At 34.8% G+C, this 14,123-nt stretch overlaps 1 protein-coding gene across 1 annotated transcript in view; it reads left to right on the top strand.

Moving 5' to 3' along the window:
* Window positions 1-12,654, top strand: part of SRFBP1 (serum response factor binding protein 1) — a 62,520-nt gene extending 49,866 nt beyond the window's left edge. The window contains exons 5-8 of the mRNA XM_082620613.1: window positions 4,925-5,006; window positions 5,784-6,495; window positions 7,763-7,800; window positions 11,328-12,654. Of these exons, the coding sequence (XP_082476739.1) occupies window positions 4,925-5,006; window positions 5,784-6,495; window positions 7,763-7,800; window positions 11,328-11,512 (1,017 nt within the window). The 3' untranslated portion in view covers window positions 11,513-12,654. The remainder of the gene's footprint in view (window positions 1-4,924; window positions 5,007-5,783; window positions 6,496-7,762; window positions 7,801-11,327) is intronic.
* Window positions 12,655-14,123: the final 1,469 nt, after the last annotated feature.

Raw genomic sequence — 14,123 nt, 5'->3', positions numbered from 1 at the left:
ATATATGTACCCTCCTTATCCCCCCATCTTCCTAATATACTTGAGTTAGATTTAGATGAGATGAACATTTAGTGATTATGTTATTTTGGCTGTGAGTCATGTAGTGAGTGATTATTACTTTTCTTTTTCTGTATAATATTTCTACTTATAGTTTGTAATTATTATGTTTATTTTGTTGTTTTCTGTGTACTCTCTATGTAACACCAAACTCCTCATCAGTTATTGAAATCTCCTCTCAAGATAGTTAATAACACTAGGTATTGTAAATGTAAATCTAAATCTCCTGCTACCATACTGGGCATTCCTTTTGCCTGGATCTCCTGTTTCTTTTATCCCATGCCTACCTCATTCTTTGTTTCCTTCCTCATTTTAGTGGAGCCACTGGCTTCTAGGGAGAAAGGTTCAAAGAATGTAAACTTTTAAAAACTTTCATGTCTGAAAGTATTTTTATTCTTCTCTAGTTTGGAAATCATTTTCCTACAAATTTATTGTCCTGACCTCTAATTCTGATTCTTGAATTTTGTGTGTGTGGTTTTATTTTTTCTTTCTGAAAGTTGTAGACCCCAGCATTGTCATGTGATTCTATTTTCATATATTGTGTTGAGCCTTTTCAGCCTGAAAAAGCATGTTCTTCATTGAGGTTTCTATGTTAATAGCTTTTTTACAAAACTCAAGCCAGTGTGTTTGACCCATACTTTCAGCAGCCCAGCTGGTCACTGAGTAACACAGGATACCAGCAATAGGCTTTCTTGCCAGATTCTCTCATGTTCCTCCTAGGTAGATAACATGAGTAGGAAGCCCTGTATTACTTCAGGAAACCCAGCAAGGAGTTGAAGAAGCAGAGATACACCATGTTTTTGGATTGGAATAATCAATATTGTCAAAATGACCGTACTACCAAGGCAATCTATAGATTCAGTGCAATCCCTATCAAATTACTAATGGCATTTTTTCACAGAACTAGAACAAAAAAAATTTTAATTTGTTTGGAAACACAAGAGACCCTGAATAGCCAAAACAATCTTGAGAAAGAAGAATGGAGCTGGAAGAATCACGCTCCCTGACTTCAGACTATACTACAAAGCAACAGTAATCAAAACAGTATAGTACCGGTACCAAAACAGACATATAGATCAATGGAACAGTATAGAAAGCCCAGAAATAAACCCATGCACTTATGGTCAATTAATCTGTGACAAAGGAGGCAGGAATATACAATGGAGAAAAGACAGTCTCTTTCAGTAAGTGGTGTTTGGAAAACTGGACAGCCTCATGTAAAAGACTGAAATTAGATCATTCTCTAACACTCTATACAAAAATAAACTCAAAATGGATTAAAGACCTAAATGTAAGACCAGATACTATAAAACTCCTAGAGGAAAACATAGGCAGAACACTCTTTGATGTAAATCACAGTAATAATTTTTTTGGATCTGCCTCCTAGAGTAATGAAAATAAACAAATGGGACCTAATTAAACTTAAAAGCTTTTACACAGCAAAGGAAATCATAAACAAAATTAAAAGACAACCTACTGACTGGGAGAAAATATTTGCAAACAGTGTGGTTAATTAACTAACAAGGGGTTAATTTCCAAAATATACAAATAGGTCTTACAGCTTAATGTCAAAAAAACCCAAATAACCCAATTAAAAAATGGGCAGAAGACCTAAGTAGACATTTCTCCAAAGAAGACAGGCAGGTCGCCAACAAGTACATGAAAAGATGCTCAGTATTGCTAATTATTAGAGAAATGGAAATCAAAACTACAATGGGGTATCACCTCACACCAGTCAGAATGGCCATCATCAAAAAGTCAACAAATAATAAATGCTGGGGAGGTGTGGAGAAAAAGGAACCCTCCTACACTGTTGGTAGGAATGTAAATTGTTGTAGCCACTATGGAGAATGTGTAGCTCTTCCTTAAAAAACTAAAAACACACAGCATAGGTGACCTATGCTGTGTGGAATACAATATAGTTATAACCTTTTAAGCTGAAAGAACACAGTATGTTGCTTACTGAACATTCTAGGGAAATGAGCATATCATTCTGAATATTCTCCTTTTTGCTCATTCATTATCTTATAGAGGAATAAACTGCTTGGACAACTTAAAGTACTGAGTTGTTATTTATCATTTAAATAAGCAGTAAAGGTTTCTTCAAAGTAAAAAAACAAACAAAACAAAAAAACTGGAAACAGAGTTATCATATGAGCCTGCAATCCCACTCCTTGGCATATATCCAGGGAAAATTCTAATCTGAAAAGATACATGCACCCCAGTGTTCCTAACAGCACTATTTACAATAGCCAAGACATGGAAGCATCCTAAATGTCCATTGACAGATGAATGTGTAAAGAAGATGTGATACACACACACACACACACACACACACACAATGGAATATTACTCAGCCACAAAGAGAATGAAATAATGACATTTTCAGTAACATGGATGGACCTAGAGATTATTGTATTAAGTAAAGTAGTCAGAGAAGGATAAATATCAAATGATATCACTTATATGTGGAATCTAAAAAAATGATACAAATGAACTTATTTACAAACAGACTCACAGACATAGAAAACAAACATCGTTAGCAAAGAGGGAAAAAAAAAAAAAGGAAACCCAGCAAGCAGTTGAAGAAACAGGATTGGCTTAACACTGTACTTAATGAATAGTCTCCAAATGGACTATATTTCTTGGAGAAGGCTGAACAGAGACAGTGTCTAAGAGTCAGAATCAAGGTGTATTAGTTTCCCTAAGGCTGCTGTAACAAAGTACCAAAAACTAGATGGTATGTAACAACAGAAATTTATAGCAAAATACCAAAAGTTAAATGTTATATGACAACAGAAATTTAGAATATTTTCTTGTGTTTCAGGAGACTAGAAATCTGAAATCAAGGCATCAGTAGGGCTGTACTTCCTCAGAAGGTTCTAGGGAAGACCCCTTCCTTGCTTCTTCCAACTTGGCTTGTGGCGGGGTAATTCCAGCCTTTGCCTCAGTGTTATTCCCTTTCTGTCTCCCTGTGCCTCTGTATCCAAGTGTCCTCCTTATAGAGACACCAGTCATGTTAGATTTAGGGCCCACCCTAAACCAGTATACTCTCCTCTTAATTAATTATATCTGCAATGACCTTGTTTCCAAGTAGGATCACATTCTCAGTTTCTAGTTGGATATAAAATTCGGGGAGGATACCATTTGACCTAGGACAGAAGGTAATTAGGCAGCAAGTCATCCTGGCACAGGATTTGCACCAGGTCTAATTTAAAGGAGTTCTCTGAGGAACTCTACCTAGATAAGTTCTCCAACAGAATAGATTTCAAACTGTTATCATCTTGCTTTTACTTAGGTACTCATAAGTGTTTATTACTGGAAAGGAAAAGGCCTTATTGGGCTGTTAACAATGAAGGGTAAATTTAAAGTAAAGATGTGTAAAGCTGATAGCTCTACTTTCACACACTAGTGAAATTTTTACTTGCTTCATGGAATATTTATTGAATGCCAACTATTATCAGTTATTGTCCTAGGCACTAGGTCTACAGGAATGTGGAATACAAAAGTCCCTGCCTCACAGATATGAAAATATCTGCACTGGCATGCTGTGTTGAGTGATGTGAAGTAAATAGTGCTGGAAAGTGTTTTAGTTCAGATAACTTTTGAGCAGAGACCTGAATATGAGATGATCAGCCCGTGTGTATTTGGGAGTATTCCAAGTAGAGAAGAGCTTGCAAACGAAGAGCCTAAGCATCAGAAGGCAGTAAAGCTTTAAAAAGAACAGATAGGGAAATAGCATGATCTGGTTTTGTTTAAAAGCTTGCTGTGACTGCTATATGGAAATTGACTGTGAGGGAACAAGACACAATGGAGAATGACCAGGTGTGAGCTTATTACATTGGTCCAGGTGAGAGGTATTGGTGATTTGGTCAAAGGTAGTAAGTAGAAATGGTGTAAGTGACTGGTTCTGGATAGATTTTGCAGATGAAACCACAGGATTTGCTGAAGGATTTATTGTGAGCTGTGAAGAAAGGAGAAATGTAATGGAAGAATCATTTGAGTTTTAGGCCTGAGCAACCAGAAAAATTAAAATTACCTACAATAAGATGGGAAAGACTATAGCAGAAGTAGGTTTAAGAAGAAAGTCACAGCATTCTCTTTTAACATGTCAGGTAGGTGGTTGGATATGTGAGTCTGGAACTCAACTTAGAGCTTGAGGTAGAAATTTGGAAGTTTTCAGCCTACAGGTGATATTTAAAGCAGTCTGAATTATGAATTTTCTAAATGTATAAATACTAATGTATGTATGTGTGTGTGTGTATATATATATATATATATATATATATATATGTATATAGTCCCATTCAGTCATCATCAAACATCTATAAAGTGTTGGCTATAAGCCAGGCACTGGTGAAAGGTTGTGAGAATACAGTAATGGTACTAGTCATTCAAAATAAAAATATATAGCATTTGATAATTTCTAGGTCTCTAGTAAATGGAACTTCAAGCATTATAGTAGTCATGGGTTATATCACCCAGCTTAGTACTAATGTGTTACTTGATTCTTTCATATTATTTTAGTCTTCTTAACTAGATGTTTTAAACTCTTTGAATACAGGAGCTATATTACTTTTTTTTTTAGTATCACACACAGTGCCTACCACAATTCTGGAAAGATACTAAGTACCCAAAGAATATTTATTCATTGATTACATGATAATTTTAACTGTTAAGAACAGTAGTATTTTTGTCACTGTGTTATCTTTAGCATGGATTACAAGTGAGTTGTCTAATTAGAATATTAACAGATTCCTGTTCCCTAACTCTTAACTTTTAAAAATTATAATGGATTGCATTTTATTCACTTCTTAGTAGTGTTACATAGTTTTTATTTGCATGTGCTTGTTGTTTCAATTTGCAGCCTGATTCTACTGCAACTGAAAGAGCAGTTGCCAGACTAGCAGTGCACCCTCTTCTGAAGAAAAAAATAGATGTGCTAAAAGGTATGAATTAAATGACTTTTAAGCCATTTATGGTACATGATTTGAATAAATGGCCATTCATTTATTTACTTTTAGGGTGCTTTTCTCCTTTTGAGGATCTTTTATATTATAAATGTCTCTTTCAAATATTTCCAAATGTGGGACGCTACCTGAAAATATGGAAGTTACCTGATGTCTGAAACAATTTTGTATTTTTTCTAAATTCCTATTTCCTAAATTTCTAAAATATATATTCATGATAATATTGAATATAATTGATTTTCTAAATATTGGTATAATTCATATTATTACTTATGATGTTGCCACTTAGTCACATAATTTCTATTTATGTATGTACATTTTAAAATGTATTGAAAGAATTAAATGCTTCTGTCACAGATTAGAAGATACTTATTTTTATGTCTGAAAGCACAATTTACGGTATTTACAATTGTATTAATACATTATTATTACAGAAATTAAAGTTGCCATTTTAGTCTATTTATTTGTATGTAGTGAAGTTTTTACTGTTCTTCTTAACATCCATACATGAAGGAATAAATTTTCTTTTAATTTTAGAGATTTAAAATGGATACCTCTGAGCATTTTGTATATGTTTGGTTTTGTAAAAGTCAATAGATTTCTTTGTAAATTCATACCCATTATATATATGTAATATAAATTCCAATCATTCTCTTAAGTATTTCCAAATAATTTAAGAAATACTCTACTAAAACAGTAATGTTTTGTATTATTTGTTTCAATGCTGAAACAAGTCATATGCTGTTTCTCTTGCAGCTGCTGTCAAAGCCTTTAAAGATGCAAGACAAAATGTTGTTGAAGTTAAGTCATCAAAGAATGCTTCAGAAGAAAATCATTCCAAGGACACTTTGTGTTCAAATGACGATGCCAGTAAGTTACAGCATGAAGGAACTATTATCAGTGAGCAAAAAGAGAAAGAAGCCAAAATATTGGCAAAGAAACCAATAAATAATTCAAAAGAAAAAATAGCCAAGATGGAGCATGGACCCAAAACAGTGGACATTCCAAATTCTCTATCAAAGCCTTCTGAAAAAGATTCTGCAGTACCCTCTGAACCCCAGAAGACACCTACTGACCCCAAAATGAAAACATTTAGTCAAATCAAAAAAGAGAAAGAGTCCAATAGCTCACTTGGTGTTAACAGTGATGGAGAAGAATTACATGAAGAAGAGAAGGAATATTTTGATGATAGCACAGAAGAAAGGTTTTACAAACAGTCTTCCATGTCTGAGGATAGTGATAGTGGTGATGACTTCTTCATTGGGAAAGTCAAACGGACACGGAAGAAGGAAAGTAGGTGTCATTTTTCAGTTAAGGAACAAACCCCCCCAAAAAAATTGTTGCCTGAAGAAGATATACTTGAAACCCATCAGGATATGAGAAGTGATCAAAACAAGCCACGTACAGAAGCAAGGAAGTTTGAATCAGTGTTTTTCCATTCTTTATCTGGATCTAAAAGCTCTGGAAGGTAAGGGTATTTTTTCATCCTGAAAGAATTATTAGTTCTTAATTTTTCGAAAGATGTGAAATAACCACACATCCTAACATTGAGATACTATCTCTCATACATAATTCTAGTTTGTACAATACATCCTATGTTTAGACTTGGCCCTCTCCAACTTTATATTGGATAATATATACAAATACACGTATGATAATGCCACATTTTTCCAACCTCATCAGAAAATGAGACAATATAGATAAATTTGTCTAATTTAATTGTCTAGCTAATTTAAGTTTATTCCTTTGATTATCAAAGTTTTGAAACTTTGAGTTAGCTTTTGGTGAAAACTTTTGAAAATTTCTCACATATCTCACTTTTTAAACAGAACTTTCTGAAAAGAATGTGGTGAGGTTTTTGTTTTTGTTTTTGTTTTTCTCTTGTTGACCCAGGGCAATATTGTAAAACTCAATTGTTTTATTATGTATTTCTGTTTCAGTAGATAAGGCTGCTTGCCCTAACACTGAGTTTCTCCAGACTGCTTTATATTTGGTGATACTGTCATCCTTACCCCTTCTGTTAATCACTACTTTTCACAGCTGTTTTGTTATAAATCAATAAGTTTAATTTCATTTGTAATTCTAATCAGGTAGGGGATATCTTCACGTTTTAGAATAAAAATCATGGTTAGCTATTTTCTTCAGTAAAATTTTTCTATAATTTATAGGTCAGGCATAATTTTAAGTAGAATAGAAAAATGTGATGTTGAAATTTTCCAAAAGAGTCAGAGTATGGAAAAGACACACAAACCATCTTTGGTGCCTTGAAAATTATTACATTATTTCATATATCTCCTAACTGTGCCTAAAAAAGCTACAGTTTTTCCCTCACTTGAAAATTAAACGCCACTATCCCTTCCCTCTCCCCAAAAAATGTTAATCTTAATTTTTGTTATATGTGGCTCATTCCCCCTGTAAGATTTTTGAAATTCTTTGTCTAGATAGTTCTCAAAGGTACAAGGTAACCAAGACAGGATATTTTATGGCCAGAAATCCCTGTACAGGTGGTGAGAGGAAAATTCCTACATGTTTCTATACTAATATTGGGGTCTAACAAACCTTTGATGTAGCTAAAACATGGGGTTTTCATAATTTTTTAATCCGTTTCTGGGGGGGTAAAGGAGTATGATAGTTTTTTTTAATGAGTTTTATCAACATTTTTATTATGTTATCTTCTTAAAGTCAGAGGATTTGTTTATCTTTTAAATGTCCTAATGGTGTTTTTCTTCTTTTAGAAATTACAGAGAACAGGCTCCAAGAAGCAAAACCCCAGGTATGTATTAATGACTGCCTGACTTCCATATGCAGTTGAGCAATGCTTTGCCAAAGAGGAAAGATGAAAAATTCTGGTTGCTTAGTAGCCTGAATCAATTATGTACCCACAGAAATGGAAATAGAGCATCTTATAATTATCAGAATAATTTTTAAATTTTAATTGTTTTTTTTTACCCTCTGTGTCCTGCCAGTAGGAAATATATTAGATAAAAGTTATCAGGAGGGCTTCCCTGGTGGCGCAGTGGTTGAGAGTCCGCCTGCCAATGCAGGGGATACGGGTTCATTCCCCGGTCCGGGAAGATCCCACATGCCGTGGAGCGGCTGGGCCCGTGAGACATGGCCGCTGAGCCTGCGCGTCCGGAGCCTGTGCTCCGCAATGGGAGAGGCCACAACAGTGAGAGGCCCGTGTACCAAAAAAAAAAAAAATGTTACAAGGAAATATTAGGTCTATTTAATTTATCTTGAACTAATCAACATATTCTTTAAGTAAATTGCTATGTAAGTTCCATCTTAGTCAACACCATGCCATTAAACATTCAGTAATAAGTATGTTACTTCCAGGGTTAAGAGTGAAACCAGATTTTCAGATTAATTCATAACAAATCAATTTAATATATTTGGGTGGTCTGACTTCTCTACATAATCCCAAACTCCCACTGATTTAAAATAATAAAAATTTATTTCTCACATTACAGTCTATTATGAATCAGCACAGGGGCTGTGTTTCACATAGTCATTCAAGGATCAGGCTCCTTCCATCTTTTGGCTCCTTTCTACTCCTGTTCCCAAGTATTCTCCATTTGGCCAACAAAAGGGAATAGAGTACATGGAGAATTTTGTAAGAAGTTTTCATGGGCCAAGCCTGAAAGTGTTAGGGATCAGTTCTGCTCACATTTTATTAGCCAGAATTTAGTTACATGACCCCATCCTAGCCAAAAGGGAGCTAAGAAATGCAGTCTAACTATGCGGCTGGGTGGAAAAAGAAAGTGGAATTTCTTGAACACATAACTGTCTGTCTGCTGCTGACCATCCTTTTGATCATCAGATGGTAATTTCACTGGTAATTTTCTCTGGTAATTTCTCAACACACAGAGCACACTGTGTGCTTCCTTCCTGAGGAAGCCAACCCAAAGTCCCATCCAGTCATTGTATCCAGTTCAAAGCCTAGAATCCCTGAGTGATGGTGCAGTGCTTTCCATCAGATCTCATGATGTGACTGCTCAAAATTTGGTGACCTGTGCACTAAAAAGACACACTGCCTGCCCACAACTCAGACCAGATATTTAGTGGCAGAGCAGGAACAAGGTAACCACAATAAAAACTCTCAGTCAGTTAAGGGAAACATGGGAGGTGTGCAACATGTCTACTACCTGAGCAAAGATTGTGAAGAATCTACGAGGAATTTTCTTATCCACTGTTCTCCATGGTCTCTGACTGTGTTCTTGGGAGGGTCTTTGTTCCATGGCCACAGCTGAAGTAGACAGTTAGTATGATCTTCTTGGGAGTTGCCCCGAGTGATTAGTAAAAATATATGATCGTGAAGATGGTTTAAAGTCTTAACAGTCAGGTTTTTTCTAGCCTAGGTTTGTGATTTCTTTCACAATAAAAATTCCCTCCAAAACTTACTGGATTTCTGATCTCTTTATTTTCAATCAGTCCATCAATAAGCTAGTCACCACACCAAAAATTCTTTCCTAGAGCTATTTTTCAAACTTGCCTTATTTATGTTAGTGGGTCATTCCCTGTCCCCGTCCTCCACCACTGTCCCAATCATTTAGTGTCTGTTGCATTCAGATTCTCAGGTTTCTTTGAGACGGCCATACCTTTACTCTTATCTCTGCTCCAGAGCTAAATCTCTTCAGACCTTTACTGCTTAAAATCTTTCTTAGTCTTACCTCTTACTGTTAGGAGTCCAAAGGCTTTTCTAAACCTTAAGGTCCCAAGTATCTGAACCCTCTCTTCCCTTTTGATTCTGCTTGTGAGCTGGCCGGTTCTTTCCTGAACTCTTCTCTTTTTTTTTTTTTTGTAATACTTTGCCAAAGAGCCATCAATACACTAATCTTTTTATTCTTTCCAGCCACTTACCCTTGTGCTGCAATTCCATAGGCATGTAGCCTACTTCCCAAGTTTTCACTGGCAACAGTTTTATCTTTTCCTTAACATATACATAGGATGCTCACTTTTCAGCCTCAGGTATCCATTTCCTTACTACCTACCACTGAACTGCAAAGCCCGTGCCAAATTTTTATGTTATTTTAATGGCTGTATTAAAATACTAGGTTTGGCAAATACATGGCCTTATATTCACAAATACAGAATAACTATAAATTTAAGACACTCCCACATTTTCCCGATGAGGAAACCCAAGTAAAACATGTTTTTGTTTTTAGTTTATAAATTTATGATACTTAATTTATCCATTTGTTTGCTCATGCAAATATGCTTTACATAATTATGTAAACTATATATCAGTTTAGAAATATTGCCTTATTCAAATTTCAGTTTACATGAAACAATTTCATTTAACATTTAAATTCATCACTCTATCACTAGAGGCATTCTTTGAGTATTATAGATTTCTAGAGCACATGTGATTTGTACAAGATATGGGACGTTTTGAATCTGTGTGCAGTGATGTTTTGGAAATGTTATCCCAACTGTACACTTGCTTGTATAACATTATGACATTTGCTTTTTAAGATCTTTAAAAGGCTTCTGACAATGATGGCTAACTTGCAGTGGAGAAATTATACATCCCTAGGGCTGATTAATAAATCTGTATTAAATTTTTTGCCTCTCTTTTTCTTTCTGATTCTATAAATATGCATTGATTCAGTCTTTTCAGGCTAGCATGTCTCCCAGTACTTTGTTCAAAATAATATAATTGAGGTTTCTCATAATAAAAGAGGTTGTAAGGACTAGAATACAAGTAGCCACCCTCATATCTGGTGGATAACTTTATGGTTAAAAAAGAACTTAGTCTTAAATTTGAGCAGATACAGCAGTTTACCTTGCAATCACAACTTTTTGTTCAATAACATAAGGGAGTGGAATCAATTAACAGCCCTTTAAACAGCTCACCCATCAACACTGTTGGATTCAATATTTTAGTTAAAACGTGAATTTTCTGGCTACATTGCTCCGCACACAGGTGTCATATGATAATGAATCATATTCCTTTATAAATACAAAATGCCTCTCCTTTTAAAATTTTTTTGCCTTATATGTTGTCTGGACTGTGTTTCTTAATGTCAGTGTAAATAAGACAGCACAGCATATACTAGGAGGCATGCAACAGACATCTATTTACAACGATTAGAAAGCATGTCTCCCAAAATTGACTGCTTATATGTGTATTTCAACTTCAAACTTCCCTGTAGGACTTAGATTTTACACTGTGAGGTATTCCATTTAAGTAAAACTAAGTTTCTTCCTTAAACACTGATATGAGAAGATAAAATATATTTGTTTTCTATGCTATTTATGTATAGACTTAGTTTTCATTAATTTTGCTTTCTCCTCCAGATTTTCAGCAAATTGAACCTCAGATCAATAATCAGTTTAATAAGAGTGCACGAAGAGGACCTGAAAATACAAAACAGAAATCACAGCTGCCTCTTCATCCTTCATGGGAAGCAAGCCGGAGGCGAAAAGAACAGCAATCCAAAATTGCTGTGTTTCAGGGGAAAAAAATTACCTTTGATGATTGATTAGTACTATTTTTTTGTGAACTTCTCTATCTAAAATTTGTTTTTCTGTTTTTAACCTTTCTTTTTTTCTTAACCAGCCCATTATTTAAATATGTATTTGAATAAGTCTCTTTGAACGGGTTATAGAAATGTTTGGTTTTGTCTTTTTTTTTTTTAAGTGTGTTCAAGTTATATTTAAGCTTCCACAAATAAAGTGCATACTTAAATTAATTTTAAATATGTCAAGACTATTCCCTCTATAAAAGAATATTGAGATACTGGCTGTCCCAGATTTTCTCATTTGTGCTAATCATGAAGTATATTTCACTAGTTTAGCTCTGTGTTTCTTTACTTTGAAAATAAATGTTGAGGTATATTTAAAATAATAATGGAAAAATATGAGGAAATTGTAGCTATCTAAAATAGATCATTTTTGCGGAAAATTGTTCTTAGCAAAATTAAGATGGTAACTTTTATTATGGGTATACAGATAATAAATTATATAAGTAAATATTAACTTTTGTTATAGTTTTAATTTTTTGTAATTTTTTAGTTTTTAACTGTTTTAAAATAGGTTCCCAGGAAATTTTTGGATTTCTGAATTACGCTTCACTTAGTTGGACAACATTCATGTTTAAATGTAGCAACACAAACAAAAATGTGTTTTGTATTTTACTGCATATAAAATTTCTGTCAAATCAAGAATGTGTAATATCTTGACCATGTGTTCTTATTTTTTTTTCAGGCAGGGCTTTATTGGGGTCCCTGCTGCAGCAGGGGGCAGTGAGAACCAACAACAGGTTCCCTTGCTTGCTCTCTCCCATGTGTTCTTATAGAAACAGTTTTTGAGGAGTCATAGATTGGAATTTATAAGAACAAATTCTGAAGGAGATGTGATTGAAGGAGAATTTGTACTGATAGCTGAGCAGAGGTTATGAGATAACTCACTGAAGAAGGTACTGTTTTATACTTCATAGTACTGTTATTTAAAAGGAAAACAGGATTTTAAAAATCCCTTCAAATGTTTCATTTTTTGTTGCTCTGAGAAATTAAGGTTCTCGGTTAACTAAGTAACACTAACTAAATTCTCTGTTTTCTATGCATTGGTGCTGTTAATGACAGAAAAAAAACTTCTGGCTAACAGGAATTCAGAAGCTCTGGAAAGTCATTTTTATCTTTTTCAAGAGCTTAAGAATTTAGATAACTAGAGCAATAGAATTCAAGAGATCATACAGAAAGAAAATTATTTTTGCTGTATTAAATGCAAAATTTGGTTTTTTCTCCTTTTTTAAATTTTTATTTTTACATAATTCCAATTATGTCAAATTGAAATTAATTTAAATTGAAATTTTAATTATGAAGAATTACTACAGGAAAAGTTAAAAAATAATGTCTCTATCCCTACCCAGATTTAGCCAAACTGGGAGGTTGAGAGCACTGTCTGTTGGCCCAAGACATCTAACCCCAACTTCGAGGAATTAGGGTTTGCCTACAAAGTTAGTGGAAAGAGCCCATACAAGACCACGCTCACTTCTGACACCAACTGCAGGTTCGGAGATTGCAGGGGAGGGTTCGCCAAATACACTCAGGTTCAAAAATTTGCTTGCAGAACTCACTGAAACTTATTATATTCCCAATTACAGTTTATTACAGGGAAAGGGTACAGATTATAACCAGCCAAAGGAAGGGGATGCTTAGGGCAAAGTCTGTGAGGGTTCTAAAAGCAAAGTTTCTGTTGTCCTCAGGTTGCATTACCATTGTGGCATCAATATGCACAGAGTATTGCCAATCAGAGAAACTCACTTGAGCTTTAGTGTCCTGAATTTTTATTGTGGCTTCAGTATGAAGACGTGATCAGTTGATGGCCAGCATGATTGTTGCAGATGGATTAAGAATACCGAAGTCCCCATCCTAAATTACATGGTAGGTCTTTTTAAGTGCAGCCAGCTCCTGCCCTAAACAAAGACACTCCTATCAGGTATGACATAGAGTGCATCCACGAAGCTGAAGCCAAAGGCACTTTCTTTCTTTGGGCAAGGCCAGGTCCTTTACTACACAATATCCTTCACCCAAATTTCCCAAATATTAACATTTTCCTGTATTTACTTTATCCTTGGCTGTCATCCTCCCTTCTCTTCTCTCCTTTTTTCCTTCCTTTTCCCCTTTCTCTTTTTTTATCTTTCTCCCTTTCTCTCTTGTCTCTTTTCTTCACTGCATCCCTCTCTCCCTCTCTCCCTACTCTCTACCTCTCACCCTTTTATCATTTCCATCTTTTTCTCTCTCCCCTTTATATTCTCTCTTTAAAAACAACTCTCTACCTCTCACCCTTTTATCATTTTCATCTTTGTTCTCTCTCCCCTTTATATTCTCTCTTTAAAAGCAAAGTAATTCTCTATTCTTTTGTATTACCACACTCCAGTTATCAAATATTCAGATTTTGCCAATTTCCCAGTGTCTTTTTACAGCAACAGAAAGTGCAGCATCATGCCTTACATACAGTTGTCACCTTACATTCACTTGTCATCTCTCTGGTTGAGAACAGTACCTCAGTCTGAGGATTTCATGACATTGACATTTTTCAAAAGTACAGATCTATTTTGCAGTGTCCCTTTATTTGGGTTTGTCTAATATT

Source organism: Mesoplodon mirus, assembly GCF_964341445.2.
Source record: "Mesoplodon mirus genome assembly, chromosome: 5".
Lineage (NCBI taxonomy): Eukaryota > Metazoa > Chordata > Mammalia > Artiodactyla > Ziphiidae > Mesoplodon > Mesoplodon mirus.
Note: the sequence above shows the minus strand (reverse complement) of the source record. Positions and strands in the feature narration are given on the sequence as shown.